The sequence below is a fragment of the Engystomops pustulosus genome, chromosome 1 (assembly GCF_040894005.1).
Source record: "Engystomops pustulosus chromosome 1, aEngPut4.maternal, whole genome shotgun sequence".
NCBI classification, from domain to species: domain Eukaryota; kingdom Metazoa; phylum Chordata; class Amphibia; order Anura; family Leptodactylidae; genus Engystomops; species Engystomops pustulosus.
Genome location: NC_092411.1, coordinates 99,767,815 through 99,786,845, shown reverse-complemented (window position 1 = coordinate 99,786,845; position 19,031 = coordinate 99,767,815). Strand labels below are relative to the sequence as shown.

Sequence of the window (19,031 nt, the reverse complement as noted above, 5' to 3'; positions counted from 1 at the left end):
AGGACAACCCCAGAAAATTCAAGCCTGTTGTAGTATGCTGAAGTATGTATCGGGTTAAGTATGTAATCTACCATCACAAACAAGCATGAGGAACTAGGGATACTTACTCATAGATTTAGACACAGTGACTCTGCTAATCTTCTTATTATTATTCATGGCCTCCTCCCTTATAAAATCAATTTTTATAATTATGGTAATGAGCCTGAAAGAATTGTTACTTACTACACAGGTAGCGGAAGGAGGGGGAGAGCAGGGGGCTAGGTAAGACATGTTCTGCTCATTGTAACAGCCCATGAAACTACAGCACTCTGGTTAAATCCCCAGAAACCCTTCTGGGTTATTAGCATAATTTTAAAAGTTGATTTTAGAAGGAAGGAGGTCATGGACAACACAAATAAGAAGACAGTACCTGGATCTTTGAGTAAGTGCCTCTGGTTTCATAGTAAATAAGGTTAGAAAAAGACATCAGTCGATAAAGTCCAACTTATTAATTCTACATTATACAATGTTAATCCAGAGGAAGGCAAAAACCCCTGAAAGGCTGATGCTAATTAGCCAAAAGACAGGAAAATTTCCTTGCTCTCTAGAAAGGCATCCAGGCTCTTCTTGAACATCTTGTGGCAAAGAGTTCCACAGTCTCACTGCTTGCACAGTAAAGAATGTCTGTGTATGTTAGAACCACCTCTCCTCTAGGCGTAGAAGAGGTCTCCTTGTCCTAGCTATAAAAAGATCTTAACAAAGATCCTTGTACTGCCCGTTCTGGTATTAGAACATTTTAATAAGGTCTCCTATTAGCTGCCTCTTTTACTAAACTGAATAATCCCAAACTTTGTAATCTATCATTGTATTCTACTCCGCCGACTCTCTTAATAATCTTGGTTGCTCTCCACTGTACTTGTTCCAATTTAACTATTTCCTTTTATACCTTGGTGTCCAAAATTGTACATAGTCTTTTTCTCTGTCAGTTTTACCAAAAAAAAATATCACTCATAATTATGATTTCCATTTCCTCGACTCAAGTGCATTACCTGACATTTATTTACATTAAACCTAATTTGCCATTTGTCATAGCAGGCCTCCATTTTTCCCAATTCCCTCTGTAACATTATACTATCCTTCTCTGTATTAATTACTTTACAGAGCTTAGTTACATCTTCAATCACTAAGCCATTTGCTAAACCATATACACATATTTTCCCCTAGTCCCAGCAGCCTTTTTTTAATGTGGGTTATCATGCTTGATTTTGATTGTGGATTTTCTTTAAGTATTTGCTATATACTTTTCCGTACCACTGATCTGAGCTAAGAAAACCTGTAAAATTCTAAAGTATTCTAAACAATTACAAAAATATATGATTTACCACTTCCTAGTATACAAAGACGGTACAAGGCTTTTTTCATTTACTTGCATGGGTAGACATGTCTGTCTGATACACAAAAGGCAAAGAATCAATGGCCTTAGCTCTAGAATAGAAAGTTGCATTAGGATGAGTTGGTTTTACAACAGGCAATTCAATTTCTGAGTAGTAATGGTGGGTTTCCATCTCTTGTAATTCAGTAATGTGCAAAGATGACTGTTCTACCTTCTCCAGGTTGTGTATTGAATGTACCTTTGGGAAGACAAACAAATACTGTTTAATAGTTCAGAAGTATTATTCCACTGCTAATAAACTACACTAAAATTGATGAGTAAGTAATAAAATATGTATTAAAATTGGTAATCTTCTTAATTCCTTGAAGGCCTGTGACAGGCATATCCATCACTGGCATTGCACCATAAATTAGTTGTTCCTCAGGTTATCATGTCAAGTATGTAAGATAAAAGAAGAGAAGCAAGAAACTCATCCAGACACCCGGCAAACGGTTATTATAAGTGTTATTATAGTATAGTGTGCATGGAATAAATGTTCCAAATCTATAAAAGTTCCAAAAATCTATAAGCCTTTATTTTTGCTATCTGCAGATTACACTGCATATTAGTGCTAACTGCTTTGGTAAATTAAAGCTATACTGTGAATAGTTGTTATACTTGTAATAGTACTTTGAAAAAACAGTTTAACACCTCATACTAGTAAGTTACAGTGCCATTAAGGATGTTTGAAGATGTTTGAAAAGGGCTTACAGGGTGAACCCTCTTCAAATATCCAAGGTATTTTTTAAGTTTCAGAAAACACCTACAAATAAATCCAGATGAACGTGGGCAACAGCGTCTTGGCAGAAATCATTTCACCCTGTGAAATCATCGGGGAGCAATGTTCCTTTACCATGACAGCCTGGAGTCTGTACGAGACTCCAGGGCTTGTCATTTCAGAAGATCTGTTGCAGTGTGCCGGTGTACAGATCTTCCCAAAATCCACCATATACTTCAATGAAGTTGAATTGCAATATATGGTATGAGCAATCAGACATCCTAGGGTCAAAGGGGGTTTTTACAAAAAGTAAAGACAATAAAATAAAATTTCAAATCACCCCTCATTCCATAAAATTGGATGAACCTCATGAAAATTGGAATAAAAATGTTTAAATGATCATGTTGTCCCCAAAATGGTAGCAAGTTAGCATATGGCATAATGAAGACTTTTTTGAACAAATGGTTTAATATTTTTGTATGTATAATGTAAAATGTTATAAACCCTATATAAATTTAGTATCTTTGTGATTAAACAGTCCTACCGAAGGTGTCATTTGGAGTGTACTGTGAAAGCCATAAATACAGCGCCCACAAGAACCTGGTAAGTAATGTATGCTTTTTTGGGGGCCAATTTCACCTCATTTGAAATTTTTTTGAAAAAATATAAATGAAAAACATAAAAGTCTATCGGTAGCAAGGAGTTAAATAAATTTGTCAGCATATTTACACAAGGCAGATGTAATGCAGACATTTCTGTAAAAGTGGGGTCTTTAGAATTTCATGTGCTTTCTACAACACCTTAAATGTTAAAGAGGAACAGGTAAAAAATGTAGTATATCTAAAAGTGCGACATAATGGCCCAGATTTATTAAAGCTTCTGCAACAGTTTTCTGTCTGACTATGCACATTCTTTTCAGTGCAAACTGCTTGCACATGTATTTAAGACGAGTCGGTGACTGCACTCTTCCGGATGAGAAACACATTTCTGCGCTGAAAGTGATGTTCCAGTGCAGTCAGACCGTGCAACACATTTATCATTCAGTGTCTAACACCCTATGTTAAAGGTGCACCAATAATACATTTTCAGGCCCTAATTAGCCTAATAAGGCAAGGAAAGTGAAGCAACTCTCTTTCATAAAACTTACAGAAAGCTCAACCATTGGGTCTTCTCTTTTCCCTAGAGAATAAACAACCAGTTGTTATGATATTTATTATACTTATTGTAGATTATTCTTTAGATAAAATTGGTCTCAAAAGTTTGCAACTTACCTTTTTGTGAAATGTAAATATGGACAACACCTATTATAATTACAGCAATTGAAATGCAAATTAAGCATCCAGCAAATATATACAGGAAGACTTGTGAAAAGCCTAAAAGAAAGATAAAGACTTCAGGATATAAAAACCCATTTATCTGGCATGTGCTTACAACTAGCAAAGGGAACAGTGTACAAGAGCTTTCCCTTATCTCTTTGTTCCCCTCTGTTGGAACAGACATACTATTAGTATTATTATCAGCTTTTAATAATTTGGTCAATACACTTATTTTCAAATGGTAAATCTATCAAAATATAAAAATAATGATTCCATACAGTGAACGCTGTAACAGAAAAAAGTTCAAATGTCCAAATCACTGCATTTTCACCATTTTACCACCCATAAAATAGGGGGTCTGAAAAAAGTTAATTTTTAAAAAAATTATCCCCCTTCCCTAGAACTAATATAAATATAAATTAACAGTAAAAATCATAAACATGTTAGACATCTCTGCATCCCAAAATGTCCGATCAACGTCCTTCACGGCGTTTAACTCCGTTTTTCACCAATTTCACTGCATCGTGGAGAAGCTCCTTAGTGGGAAAGATAAAGAAGAACCCCAAGATCGCTGTGGCTGACTCCAGAGATGCAGAAGGGAGATGGGAGAAAGGTCCACAAAGTCCACTATCACTGCAGTCCTCCACCAGTCTGGGCCTTATGGCAGAGGGTGGCGACAGAAGCCTCTCCTCAGTGCAAGACATATGAAAGCCGCATACAATGTGAAAAAAAACACATGAAGGCCTCCCCGACTATGAAAAATAAGATTCGTCTAATGGGAAAATGTCTGGATATATTATTTTGATCTCAAGCGACTTACAAATTTAAAATTTTTCAGGCATCATTGTTATTTTTAATTGCATTTTAAATATATAATATTAGAATCCCTATATTTGCAACCCGGAAAAACTTTTAGGAAGATTGTTAACCCTTTTAGATCTTCATAGTAATTAAAACAAAATGGAGGTGAAATTTAGAAAGGTCTGCTTTTGTCAGTAACATGTTCATTTAGCCCTAAAACTTACACAAACACAAAAGATAAAAAGAAAAAAAATCCATCTTAAAATTTGTTATGTAATTTCTCCCGAGTATATGGACATCACTTGTAGTATGTGTGCACATCAAAGCGCAGAAGAGAAGGAATGCATTTCCCCCCCCAAAATTCTAAAGTTTCTAAATCAAACTTCCATATTGTTTTAATCCCTGTAAAACACTTACCGGTAAACTGTAAGCGTCATTCTGAGCAAAAAAACTAAACTACATAATGTTGCTCCAGGTGTACCTGGGAATCATTCCTCAGAGTATTTTGCCTCTCAGTCCTCATTTAGTACCTTTTTGGCCCATAGCAACCACGGTTTCCAGCTCTCGAATGTACTATGTACAATCAGCAAGAACGAGGGGCGGTACCTGACTCCTGTCACCTCATCACAATGCGCCTGCTACTGACCAATGACACCATATCTATCTAATATCTATCTATCCTATCTATCCAGGGGCAGACTGGAAATTTAACGTGTCCCTGGAAAAACTTAAAAAACTTAAAAAGTGGCCCCATTCGGTAGGCGGAATAAAAACAAGAAAGCGTGGCCATGTGATGTGGGTGGAGTTATTAAACTCCACACAAACTGTTGATAGATGGTCTAAATCAACATGTACAGCGCAGAGAAAGAGACGCATACTGCCTCCCTTATACAGGAATAACGCTTCTTTTTATAATGAACACAACTTAATACTGACTTATATATACTGCCCCTATGTACAAGAATATAACGACTATAATACTGCCCCTATGTACAAGAATATAACTACTATAATACTGCCCCTATGTACAAGAATATAACTACTATAATACTGCCCCTATATACAAGAATATAACTACTATAATACTGCCTTCCATGTACAAGAATATAACTACTACAATATTGCCTCTATGTACAAGAATATAACTACTATAACACTTCCCCCTATGGACAAGAATATAACTACCAGAATACTGTCACCTATGTACAAGAATATAACTACTAGAATACTGCCCCCTATGTACAAGAATATAACTACTATAACACTTCCCCCTATGGACAAGAATATAACTACCAGAATACTGCCACCTATGTACAAGACTATAACGACTATAATACTGCCCCCTATGTACAAGAATATAACTACTAGAATACTGCCCCCTATGTACAAGAATATAACTACTAGAATAATAATAAGGCAAAAAGGGAGAAAAAATTTGGTAACAGCTCACCCCTTATAGACTGCAATCCTCTTGATGGTGATTTTGGCCGGGTGCACGGAATGTCCCAAAATGCTGGTCCGGAAGTCCATAGTAGTATACATTATTAGCAACAAAAGAAAGGGTTTGGAAAAAAGGTTGGATATCCAGCATCCATACAAGTAGATCCCAATGTAGACAGCTGTTAAAACATCTTCAAAAGTTTAATCTTCATTTTTCTAAAGATGATTTAACAGCTGTCTGCATTGGGATCTACTTGTATGCATGCTGGATATCCCACCTTTTTTCCAAACCCTTTCTTTTGTTGCTAATAACTACTAGAATACTGCCCCCTATGTACAAGAATATAGCTACTAGAATACTGCCCCCTATGTACAGGAATATAATTACTATGCCATATAACAACACCAGTTAACCCCGTGTATATAGCCAGTTCCCCCAATATACAGCCAGTCTCCCCCAGTGTACAGCCAGCCAGTCCCTCCCCCAGTGTACAGGCAGCCCCCCCCCAGTATACAGCTAGCCCCTCGTATAGAGCAAGCCAGTCCCCCCAGAATACAGCTAGCCAGTCCCCACAGTATACAGACTGCCAGTCCCCCCACAGTAAACAGCCTGCCAGTCCCCGCACAGTATACAGCCCACCAGTCCCTGCACAGTAGACAGCCCGCCTGCCCCCCAGTATACATCCCGCCTGCCCCCTCACTATACAGCCCACCTGCCCCCAATATACAGCCCACCTGCCACCTCTGTATACAGCCAGCCCCTCCTCAGTATACAGCCAGTTCCCCCTCAGTATACAGCCGGCCCCCCTCAGTATACAGCCATCTCCCCCTAAGTATTCAGCCAGCCAGCCCCCCATTAGTATACAGCCAGCCCTTGCTCAGTAAACAGCCAGCCCCCCTCAGTATACAGCCAACAAGCCCCTCTCAGTATACAACCAGCTAGCCCCCCCATCAGTATACAGCCAGACCCACTCATCAATATACAGTCAGCCAGCCTCCCTTCGATATACAGCCAGCCAGCCCCACCTTGTTATACAGCCAGCCAGTCCCCCCTCAGTATACAGCCAGCTCCCCTCAGTATACAGCCAGCAGCCCCATCAGTATACAGCCAGCCCTCCCCTCAGTATACAGCCAGCCAGTCCCTCCTCAGTATACAGCCAGACAGTCCCCCCTCAGTATACAGACAGTCTGCCCCCCCTCAGTATACAGCCAGCCCTCCCCCTCAGTATACAGCCGGCCCCCCTCAGTATACAGCCATCTCCCCCTAAGTATTCAGCCAGCCAGCCCCCCATTAGTATACAGCCAGCCCTTGCTCAGTAAACAGCCAGCACCCCTCAGTATACAGCCAACAAGCCACTCTCAGTATACAACCAGCTAGCCCCCCCATCAGTATACAGCCAGACACACTCATCAGTATACAGTCAGCCAGCCCCCCTTCAATATACAGCCAGCCAGCCCCACCTTGTTATACAGCCAGCCAGTCCCCCCTAAGTATACAGCCAGCTCCCCTCAGTATACAGCCAGCAGCCCCATCAGTATACAGCCAGCCCTCCCCCTCAGTATACAGCCCGCAGCCCCCTCAGTATACAGCCAGCCAGACCCCCTAAGTATACAACCAGCCAGCCCCCGCTCAGAAAACAGCAAGCCCCCCTCAGTATACAGCCAAAAAGCCCATCTCAGGATACAACCAGCTAGCCCCCCTGTCAGTATACAGCCAGACCCACTCATCAGTATACAGTCAGCCAGTCCCACTCATCAGTATACAACCAGCCAGCCCCACCTTGGTATACAGCCAGCCAGTCCCCCCTCAGTATACAGCCAGCTCCCCTCAGTATACAGCCAGCAAGCCCCATCAGTATACAGCCAGCCGTCCCCCTCAGTATACAGCCAGCAGCCCCCCTCAGTATACAGCCAGCCAGACACCCTCAGTATACAGACAGCCAGCCCCCGCTCAGTAAACAGCCAGCCCCCCTCAGTATACAGCCAACAAGCCCCATCAGTATACAGCCAGCCCTCCTCCTCAGTATACAGCCAGAAGCCCCCCTCAGTATACAGTTAGCCAGACCCCCTCAGTATACAGCCAGCCAGCCCCTGCTCAGTAAACAGCCAGCCCCCCTCAGTATACAGCCAACAAGCACCTCTCAGTATACAGCCAGCTAGCCCCCCCATCAGTATACAGCCAGACCCACTCATCAGTATACAGCGAGCCAGTCCCCCCTCAGTATACAGCCAGCTCCCCTCAGTATACAGCCCGCAGCCCCATCAGTATACAGCCAGCCCTCCCTCTCAGTATACAGCCAGCAGCCCCCCTCAGTATACAGCCAGACCTCCCCACAGTATACAGCCAGCCAGACCCCCCTCAGTATACAGCCAGCCAGTCCCCCCTCAGTATACAGCCAGCCAGCCCCCCCCAGTATACAGCCAGCCCTCCCCCTCGCACAAGAGGGGAACAGCCAGAAGACTTGGAGAGTGTCTCCTGCCATTTCCTGCTGTGGAGTGTGAGGTGCTGGGGAAGGAAGAGCTGCATCTTGTGTCTGTGTGGGTTATTTGTTTATATATAAGTGTAGGGAAAGCTGAGGGAGAGATAAGTGTGTAGGTGTTTGGTTATTACATTAGTTAGGGCTCCTGTCAGCACATGACTGCTGGTCATGACTGGGTGCTGGAGCACTGAGCTTTGAGGAGAATCAGATGTGTGCAGCAAGAGAAGACAGGTGGGTATCTCTCCCTCCGTGGTCAGCAGCTCAGTGAAGATGGAATGTGCCTAACAACAGTCACCTAAGGAGTCCCTGAGATCAGTAGGAAAGTCTGCAGAATACAAGAGGAAAGAGCAAGATTAGGGTAACTAATCCAATTGCAAAAGGGCTTAAAATTTCCCGCCCTACAACATATCAAAAGTTTTTTGAAATGACGGTTATACTTTAAAGGATTAACAGACTTTGTAAGAGTAGTTTTACGTATGTTAAGGGGTGTAGTTTCTATGTGTATAGTATTTGTAGGCCTCTAAAAGTCACTTAAAAGCTGAGTTGTTCTATAAAAACACGAGTCTTGGCGATTGTCATGAAAATGAGAAAAATTCCACCTAAATTTCTAAGCCTCATAACATCTAGAAGAAAATGACCCTTAAAAACCATGTCATCATAAAGCAAACATTCCAGAAATGTTAGTTATGAAGCTATTTGGTTGGTTTAACTAAATACCTAGAAAGCAAAGAATTTAAAACTTTGAAAATGAAGAATTTTTCATAATTTTTTCAAAATTTAAAAAATCATTTAAATTGTTCAGGTAACATGAAGTACAATGGGGTACAGGTATGATAGTTTGGTCTCTCTGAGGTGAATTTTTGAGATTTTTGGCGGCTAGTTTTTGCACATTATGTATGATCCTGTCTTTTTACTTGTGATACATGTTCAGTTTTTCCTATCCTGGCAGGTGCAAATTTTGGCTTCTTTTTGAGACTTTTGTTGCAAATGTCTCAAATTCACATGGACACAAGCCACGTGAGGGATTTAACATGTTTCATTGTTTATGCATTTTGAAACCTATTACAACAGCTGAGGAGAGGTGATTTTCCTTATTTCATTACTTTTAACATTTGAATTAATAAAACACATAGAAAACGCAATGTTAACACAAAAAATGCAAAAATTTAAGAATTTTGACAAAAGAGGTTACTGTGCTAAATGTTAAACAGTTAAAGCATGTGAAATAATTCCAATTTACATGATAAAATTGGGTCCATGAAAAAAAAAACTTCCTTTGCACCTGCCCTGGACCAGGTGCAGATTTGCACCTAAAAAGTCACAAAAAAGTCGCAAAAACAGTGAAAAGTCGCACGGAACATCTGGAAGGTTAAGATACATGAGGCACACTGCACAAAGTGCAGACCGAGATGCACTTGAAGAGCGCTAACAAAAGTCGCAAAAAAGGTCGCAAAAACGAGAAAAGCTGCAAAAAAAGACAATTTGCCTAGCTGAAACTATGATACATGTGCCCCAATGTGTCACTAGAAAACAATTTCAAAATCACCTGGATATGTTAAAGAGTTCCAAAGTTATAACCAATTATCTTGACATATGTCAGATTCTAAAAATCTAGTCTGGTCATGAAGCTGAAAACAAGCGTCAGTGATAAGGGGTTAATGTTAATGTAACGTTAATGTTGCCTTCTTGACCTCCTGCAGATACTTCGTTGCACATACGTTGTTTGGGACAATAAAGTAATTAAATAAAACATAAAAACATAAGAAATGTTAGACTTCACTCACTTTTCACTGCCTCTGTAGTCTTGTTTTTCACATCAAATACAGAGGTCTGCCAGACTGTTTTATCTCTTGTAGTTTCTATTATTAAAAGAGACAATCAGTTTTAGTTTTCTACACTGAATAAAATATTTACCTTATTAACAAAGTTTATGTGCTGTTGAACCTGACCAATAATTTATTAGTAATGTATTTAGAGGGCTCAGGGACTGACTGCTGTACCATATCTCAGGCACCTGCTGCTAAAGCACCTGATGTGCGCTGACACATAGGTGTCTTGGGGGAGCAGGATTAAGCCGTAAAGGGACTGTCCTTGTTCAGAAAAACATAGCTGCTTTCTTCTAAAATAACACTATCTCTCACCACAGGTTGTGTTTGGTGTTACAGCTTAGCGCCATTTAAATTAAAGGAACATTCTAGTCAAAGATAAAGGGGTATTCCCATTTCAACAAGTAATTGATATTGTTTCAATAATGAAAAGTTGTGTGGCCATGGTCAGATTTCAGTCCACTGGTAGTTAACATAAGTTTTCTATAAAAAATAACAGCAAGCAGAGATCTAGAAAACTGTGAGGAATTGATACAGAAAATATATTGAAAAATTATATTATTTTTCATCATACAAACAATAACATTAATTTGCCAAAGTGGGAACACCCCTTTGATTCATTGAATAATGCATGGTGCAGGAAGAAGCCTGACTTATATTCATGCTCATCCCTCCAGACCTTGAACAAGGTATAATCCAAGGAATACACTCTGAATGGAGTGTTCTGTTAACCCCTTACCAACATGTGATATAATACTATGTCACGGGCTGAGCCCTCTCCATGGCCGGCAAGTCTTTGCTGCATATTGCAGCAAAGGCTTACTGGTAACACCCGCGATCGGTGCCAGCCGGTGGCTTCAAAAAGATGACGGCGCATGGGCGTCACCATCTTGCCGAGCATCGTCGCTCCCCGTGAAGTCATCGGGGAGAGGCAATCCATCGCCATGACAGCCTTGGGTCTTCCGAAGACCTGAGGCTGCTTCGTGATAACCCATTCATTCAGAACATTGTAGTGAATGAGGAGTAAAATCCCCATATACTACCATACTGTAGTATGGCAGTATATGATAGGATCGTACAGACAACCTAGGGTTAAAGTACCCTAGAGAGTCTGAAAAATAGTAAAAACAAAAATAAAAAAAGTTAAAAAAACATAAAAACTCAAATCACCCCCCTTTCCCTAGAACTGATATAAATATAAATAAAAATCATGAAAACATTAAGTATCGACACTTTCGAAAATGCCCGATCTATGAAAATATAATAACGGTTTTTCACTGCGTTTAACCCTGTAACGGAAAATAGCGCCCAAAGTCGAAAATAACACTTTTTTGCCATTTAAAAAAAAAAAAATTCTATAAAAAGTGATCACAAGGTTGTACAGTCCTAAAAATGTTAACATTGTAAACATCATCAAAATCTGCAAAAATGACACCACCCAAAGCTCTGTATACCAAAGTATAAAAAAGTTATTAGCGCCAGAAGATGGCAAAATCCCTAAAAAAATTTTTGTACAGGAGGTTTTAATTTTTGTAAATGTATGTAAACATTATAAAACCTATACAAATTTGGTATCCCCGTAATCGCACCAACCCAAAGAATAAAGTAGACAGGTCATTTGGGGCATACAGTGAAATCCGTAAAATCCAAGCCCACAAGAATACGGCACAAATGCGCTTCTTTTACCAATTTCACAGAATTTGGAATTTTTTTCCCGCTTCCCAGTACACGGCATGGAATATTAAATACCACCATGTTGAAGTGTAATTTGTTAAGCAGAAAATAAGCCATAACACAGCTCTGTACATGGAAAAATAAAAAAGTTACAAATTTTTGAAGGTGGGGAAAAATGAAAACACAAAAACGAAAAAGGGCTACGGTGGGAATGGGCTGAGGAAACTGAGCGTAAACATGTACCATGTTGCTGTTAAGATGATGATTACATGAACCCAAGAATGTTCACTTGTATGTTATACACAAAGGCTGGTAAATAAAATAACACACATCATGTTGGGTTTCATTTATGTTGTATTTTGTGAAGTAAACCTACAAAAATGTTAAACGTTTTATACATTTCTCATTTACTTGCTACATTGGTACTAGTAGTGCTTTGTATAAGAGAGGATTCCTCCATCTCCTCTGTCTTGCTTGTCTCATCCATTGTAGTTGCCTCTGCAGTTGCTTTTGTTGTTTGTGCTGCTGAAACTAACAAAAACACATTTTAATTTGCATTTATTTAAAAAAAAAACATTTGAATAAATGAGTAATCTAATGTATGATGTACTTTGGGAGTAACACTATTGTTTTCTTCATTTTCTAGCAACGTTATCCTCTGCATGGTCTGACACATGACGTAGAGCTATGTCACGGTATCGGTAAGGTTGTATGAAGAGTACCCTTTGTCTCAGACATCAAGCTTACAGTCATCCACTACAAAGCAGGATGTGCTGCTTCAAAGGACATGGGAGGAGGGGACACAGAGAAGACCTGCTGCCAGCATAGGTAAGAGAGACTGCATGTTTCCCCTACTTAATAAAATATACTATGGAAACTTATAATTGGGAGCATTCTGGGAATTTGAATGTCTGATACAAAAACCCATAATTCTTTAAATAAATGAATAAAAAAAAACCTCAACATCATTAATCACTAAATTGCGCTTAATCAGTTTGCATTTATGATTCACAACATTTTATGGCCTTTCTAAAGTAGGCAGATTTATCTCCAAGATGGGTACAATAGGATATTACAACTCCCATGATCCCTAAGTACTCAGTAACAGCTCCTTCCTCTTATGCTCTGTTATTGCCCACTATTTCCCCACTGTGATGACATCTTAGTACAACACTGGCCAAACAGGATGCACTGCAAGCAACTGACTACAGACCAACCTAGTGATGATCACATGACTGACCTGCCCAGGCAGGTGCAGGACATATGATGTGGACATGTGACCAGCAGCCATCTTATATCCTGTGCCCTCGCCACAGAGACAAAATCAATGGACAACCAAAGGGCCAGTAGTATTTAAATTCTCCATTATAATGTATGTCCACAACATTTTTCTGCTAAGGGGAGCAACGTTTTATATAACAACCAATTACATATTAGCTTATATTTGAATGACCCATTTGAATATCAATTATGCTTATTCTGGAATGCTCCTTTAAGGAAGTGTGGGAAAGGTCGATAAGAAGCTTTTATCATTTAGTTACCTTATCACTTTTAGTTCTTAGTAGATCAGAGGTTATTAGACACTTACCAGAAATATTCACCGTTATATAATTACTGGGTAATGAAGTTATCAATGTTTCTGATATCTCTGTGGTGTAAGTACAAAAATATCTCCCAGCAACCTCTTTGTTAGATGTGGAGATCACATATGTGTTTTCTTCTTCCCTCTTTACAGGTTGGAGATTTCCCTCTTTGTAAAACTCAATCTTCTTTTTCTGCCAGCTCTTGGGGAGAGAACATATAATGGTGACTGATTCTCCCATTCTGTACACAGGAAGTGAGGGACTGAGAGATATAACTGGAGCTGGCAACGTGTCTGCAGGATAAAGTGTCAGTATATTGGCATATATACACAAAGCATATACAGTATAATGCATCTTTACACTGCATGTTAATAATCCAAATCATTTGCATAATTTTAAAGGCTTTTAAAAAAAACAGGGCAAAAGAAACTAAAAGAAGAGCAGATCCTGCCAGAAGGGGCACGCACCAGTGTGTAAGTGTGCTTGGTTTACAATCCTTCATCCTGGTGGTTGATGTTAACTGTATTGTGGTCTGTGCTGCAGCTGCACAGGCTACACAGTCTCCACTTTCCTCTCTTCTCCCTCAGCTTTTCCCTCTAGCTCTGCCTGCTGTAATGTCACTGCAGCAGAGGATGCTTCAACACAAAGTGGGATGGGGAATATGCTCTTGCACAGTGTAACAGCCTGTGAAGCTACAGCAGGGAAGGGCTCTTATAATACCTCCAGCAGCCCTTCAAACTCATTATTATAATTTTAAAAGTTGATTTTTGAAGGAAGGAGGTCATGGATAACAAATATTAGAAGATTACAGAACCTGTATCTATGAGTAAGTGTCCCTGGTTTTATCATGATAGATTTTGATGATAGATTTCTTTTAAGCTCCATGGAGTGTTGGAAATGTCTGGGCTCTGCGCTTGCTATCTCTTGCCAAGCACAGAAAATAGACAACAAATTGAAGGACTGGAGATGAACAGATGCTTACCAGAAAATAATAGCAATATTTCATTACTTCTAGGAGATGAAGATTTGCCAGACCAGAAGTCACAGTAGTATTTCCCAATATCAGAGTAGTCCATGCCTTGGATATTATAGATGGTTGTATTGTCTGTTGGGATACATTCTGAGTTCTTATAAAAACTAAAGTGAGCCTTCAGGTATTCACTAGGGGTGTTGCAGGTCAGAGTCACAGATTCTCCTTTGTAGTAGAAATCATAATGAGGTGATGCTCTGAGGATTGGTGGTGCGATATTATCTGGAAGAGATTGCTTTTCATTAGTGGGAAATGTGGACATCATACCCTTCAGAGTTGTATCAGGTGTGGAGGGTGCCTAAAGCTAGCTGATCTTAGTAATGGTTCATATGTAATCCAATACCTAGCAAAAGGATTGCAGCAAGACAAAGACTACTTTTTAATTGAAATGTCGCTCAGTGGAGGTTCACTGAAAGGAAATCTAACACCAAGATTAAGGATTGTAAAGTAAGCACACCTACATGCTGGTGTGTGTCCCCTTTGCAGGAATCTATTCTTCTTTTAGCTTCCTGTGCCCTTGTTTAACCCCTTACCAATGTGTGACATACTAATACGTCATGTGTCGGCTGCTGGAGAATGGAGAGGGCTCACAGGCTTGGACCGATCACGGGTGTTAACCCATCCATTGCCGTCAGCAAAGATGGGCACCGCAACCTTGGTGAAGATCATCGCTTCCCATGACGTCATTGGGGAGTGGCAATCTGGTTACATGACAGCCTCAGGTCATACGAAGACCCAAGGCTCTCTCATTTTAACCATTTCATTACAATGTGCAATTTGCACATTTTAATGAATGATGAGCAAAATTCCCATATATTGCCGTACTGTAGTATGACAGTATATGGTAGGATCAATCTGACAACCTAGGGTTAAAGTACCCTAGGGGTTCTGAAAAATAGTAAAAAAAAAAAAGTTAAATTAAAAATCCCTAAAAATACTAATCTACCCACTTTCCCTAGAACTGATATAAATAACCAGTAAAAATCTTAAACACATCAGGTATAAGTGCGTCCCAAAATGTTCAATCAATCAAAATATAAAAATGGTTCTATCCGGCGTTTAGCCCCTTAATGGGAAAAAGCGTCCAAAGTCAAAAATGTCACTTTTTTACCATTTTGAAAAATATAAAAATTTCAATAAAAAGTGATCAAAAGGCCTTACAGTCCTTAAAATGGCAGCATTGAAAACATCATCAAAAGGAGCAAAAAATGACACCAGGTTTTAATTTTTGTAAATGTATGAAAACATTATAAAACTTAAATTTGGTATCCCTGTGATCGCACCGACCCAAAGAATAAAGTAGACATGTTATTTGGGGCGCATGATGAAAGCTATAAAATTCAAGCCCCCAACAAATGCATTTTTTCATCAATTTCACTGCATTATGAATTTTTTCCAGCTTCCCAGTACACAGCATGGAATAATCAATACCATCATTATGAAGTGCAAATTGTTACAAAGAAAACAAGCCGTCGCACAGCTCTTTACGTGGAAAAATAAAACAGTTATAGATTGTTGAAGGTGGGGAGTGATAAATGGAAATGCAAAAAACAAAAAAGGGCCAGATTGTTAAGGGATTAAAATTATACAAATGTACCTGAGGGGCTTCAGGCTTCAAATTAGACTCATTTGCATAGTTCTTAAAGTTTTTTTTCATAAAAACAAGAGCATAAGAAGCTAAAATAGGAGCAGATCCTGCCAGAGGGGGCATACACCAGTTTGTCAGTGCTTGATTTACAATCCCTCATCTTGGTAGTACATTTCCTTTAATCTTGTGCTGTGCTGCATTCCTTTATGCCGTTATTAACTCAATGAAATATTATTTTTGAGGTACTAGACTGTACTAGTCCTGCAATTCATGGTGGTACACTCCCCTAGTTAACCATTTCTTTGGCATCATAAAACTGGTGGCCTTGTACATCTGCATAGTTGCTTAACTATATTTTCCATATATAGCTATCTCTGTATAAATTAGGAACGTATCAGCTACATAGTACTATACCAAAATATCTCTAATATCACATATAATAAATCTCTTTATTAATATAACATTTTTTAGAAAAGCAATTGAAATCTATACATTGAAAATTGAAACTAAATATTAGAATACTTTTTAAGAATACATTTTTTGAGTGTACACAAGTTTAACAAAAGTTTTTCTGACTATGCTGACTTAGCTTGCAGTTTTAGGCTAGATTTATAACATTTCAGTTATCCACACCTCATTTCAAGCTAGGCAGTCTCTTCCATAATAACCTGCTTTCCAATCCCTCCCATATTCCAAGCAGTAGATGGATTGGGGCTGAATGTTAATGTTAATACAAACCTTTTAAGATAATTTTTCTTCTATTGCTTCTCCCTATCATGCTATAAGATATTTTTTCCATAATTTTGGCTAAACATTTACCCCAAAAGTGTAATTTCTAAAAATGTCCTATTAATGTGTATTCAAAATAAATGCTTGTATAGGGAACATCAGAGTTGATAGAATTTGAGGAACGCAATAAAGTAGAGACATGCTATATTGTGTATGTTTTATGTTGTTTTGTATTTTTTGTGTCGTTTGGAATTTGTATAGTATGTATTTAAAAATCTTAAAAAAAAAAAACAAAATAAAAGCTTGTCAATTGGTTGTAATACATTCCATACATATAGTTATCTTTATACACATTCATATGTTCTGTCAATACAATATGCAATAGAATAAGTTATACATTGATTTTTTTCAGTTACTATTATAAATGATGAAATTAAATAAATACCATTGCTGCACACAAGCATGACAAGTCCAGCTAAAACAGAAAGAAAACATACCAGTCATCCTATTTGGATTATAATTTGTGCTATATAGTAAATCTGTTTAATAATTTACTAAGCTTCTACCATCATCATATAATATATGGCGTATGCCAGTAATCTGTACTTACCCAATAGAATACAAGTATACAAAGTCATTTTGCTGTGGTGATCTAGGATAGGAGGAAAAAGAAATTTGCTTTATAATGTGAAACATTTAGTGGCAGCTAAAGTAGCTCAACAGTAAAAGAATTTTATTAAAACTTTGTTGCAAAAATGCATTTTCATGCAAAAGTATACATTAAGGGGGTCATTTACTAAGGGCCCGATTAGCGGTTTCCCGACGTGTTACCCGAATATTTCCGATTTGCGCCGATTGTACCTGAATTGCCCCGGGATTTTGGCGCACACGATCGGATTGTGGCGCATCGGCGCCAGCATGCGCGCGACGGAAATCAGGGGGTGTGGCCGAACGAAAACTCGACGTATTTGGAAAAACCGCCGCATTTAAAAACCGAAAATGTGTCGCTTGGGACACGCTTACCTTCACCTGGTCCAGCTCGGTGTATTCTGGCGCGATCAGATGCATTTCAGCTCAGCAGCGCCACCTGGTGGACGACGGAGGAACTGCCATCATAAATCACGGCCGGACCCGTATCCAGTGCAGAGAACGCGCCGCTGGATCTCGAATGGGCCGGGTAAGTAAATCTGCCCCTATGTGTCAATAGTACACCTGCTGCTCTGTAGAATAAAAATACATATACAGTACTTTAACCTATAGGCTAATGGAGTTAACAGCTTCTAAAGTAAAGTATAAGCCACTTCTAAAAACCCTCATAATATGCAGTTTACAATCATTTTTGGTGACTATACACAGCTCTATAATATCTGCCAATATGTTCCATTCTGACACTTTGGGGCAGATTTACTTACCCGGTCCATTCGCGATCCAGCGTTGCGATCTCTGCACTGGATTCGGGCCCGGCCGGGATTCATTAAGGCAGTTCCTCCGCTGTCCACCAGGTGGCGCTGCTGCGCTGAAAAGCATCACATCCACAATACATTTATACATCAGATGGCTGCATACAATTGGACCTTTCAATAGGCTCTTTAACAGTGTCACAGACATGATTGAATGAGTAATTTTTCTTATTTTATAACTGCCCACATTAACGTAGGAACTGCAAAGTACTAGGGTAGGGAGGATCACTATCTTTGGTTAACAAATAGGGGGCCCTTTTTATATATATATTAAAAGGGGAAACTGTATAGTCCCCTCACCAATCTCTGTCAGCTCCATAGAGATTAATGCACAGTCGTTTGCTCCATTACTATCCTGGAGCGACGAGGGGTCTGACCGAGGTACATGAGACACCATTGGACCCCTTCTTTTTGAGATCTGTGGGGGTCTCATCACTGACACCCCCACTGATCAACAGGTTGGGCTCTATCCCATTGATGGGGCCTAACTTTTGTTCATTCAAAAAGCCCTTAAAACTAACCATTTAATTGTTTATTTTTAGCGTGTCCAATTTTCCCCCAACCCATCAGTCCATTGGAAGACAATTGGCTCATGCATTATTTCCTTTACATTTGCAGACCACAGACTCCAGTAGAATGGATAGCAGATGGATTACATCCACGTGAGGAGGTTTTTTTTCTTGGATTTTGCCAACTAAGTAAATATAATTTTTTGAGGATGTGAAAAAAAACAGATTACATACCATAAAGGTATGAAATAAAACAGATACAATACTGACTTTTTGACTACTTTTTGTGGATGCCGCAATTCTGTGCTTATGAATTTTCAATAAGTGAATAACCACAGGGATGCTGTACAGTATATAAATTCATTCAGGTGGTGAATTTATATATTTTTATATGTATAGTGGGAGCAATGTGCATTATGTGGCATGTAGAGCAGATAATATGTATGGAGACATCCTGATGAGCAAT

At 39.3% G+C, this 19,031-nt stretch overlaps 1 protein-coding gene across 1 annotated transcript; it reads right to left on the bottom strand.

Annotated features, from left to right (window-relative positions):
• Window positions 1–1,373: 1,373 nt before the first annotated feature.
• On the bottom strand, window positions 1,374–14,541 carry LOC140117638 (uncharacterized). The gene is made up of 7 exons (XM_072134600.1): window positions 14,232–14,541; window positions 13,255–13,542; window positions 12,078–12,197; window positions 9,951–10,025; window positions 3,401–3,502; window positions 3,277–3,308; window positions 1,374–1,610 (listed from the first exon to the last, which is right to left on the bottom strand). The coding sequence occupies exons 1-7, from the start codon at window positions 14,539–14,541 to the stop codon at window positions 1,398–1,400; spliced, it is 1,140 nt and encodes a 379-aa protein (XP_071990701.1). The 3' UTR covers window positions 1,374–1,397.
• Window positions 14,542–19,031: the final 4,490 nt, after the last annotated feature.

Bases quoted from the DNA above. Each gene is read 5' to 3' on its own strand.
- LOC140117638 (XM_072134600.1), bottom strand. From the start codon at position 14,541: ATGTCCACATTTCCCACTAATGAAAAGCAATCTCTTCCAGATAATATC. The intron at 12,198-13,254 runs GTAAGTGTCTAA...TGTTTTTGTTAG, and splicing joins TATAACGGTGAATATTTCTG to TTTCAGCAGCACAAACAACA. The intron at 1,611-3,276 runs GTAAGTTTTATG...GTCTTCCCAAAG, and splicing joins ACCCAATGGTTGAGCTTTCT to GTACATTCAATACACAACCT.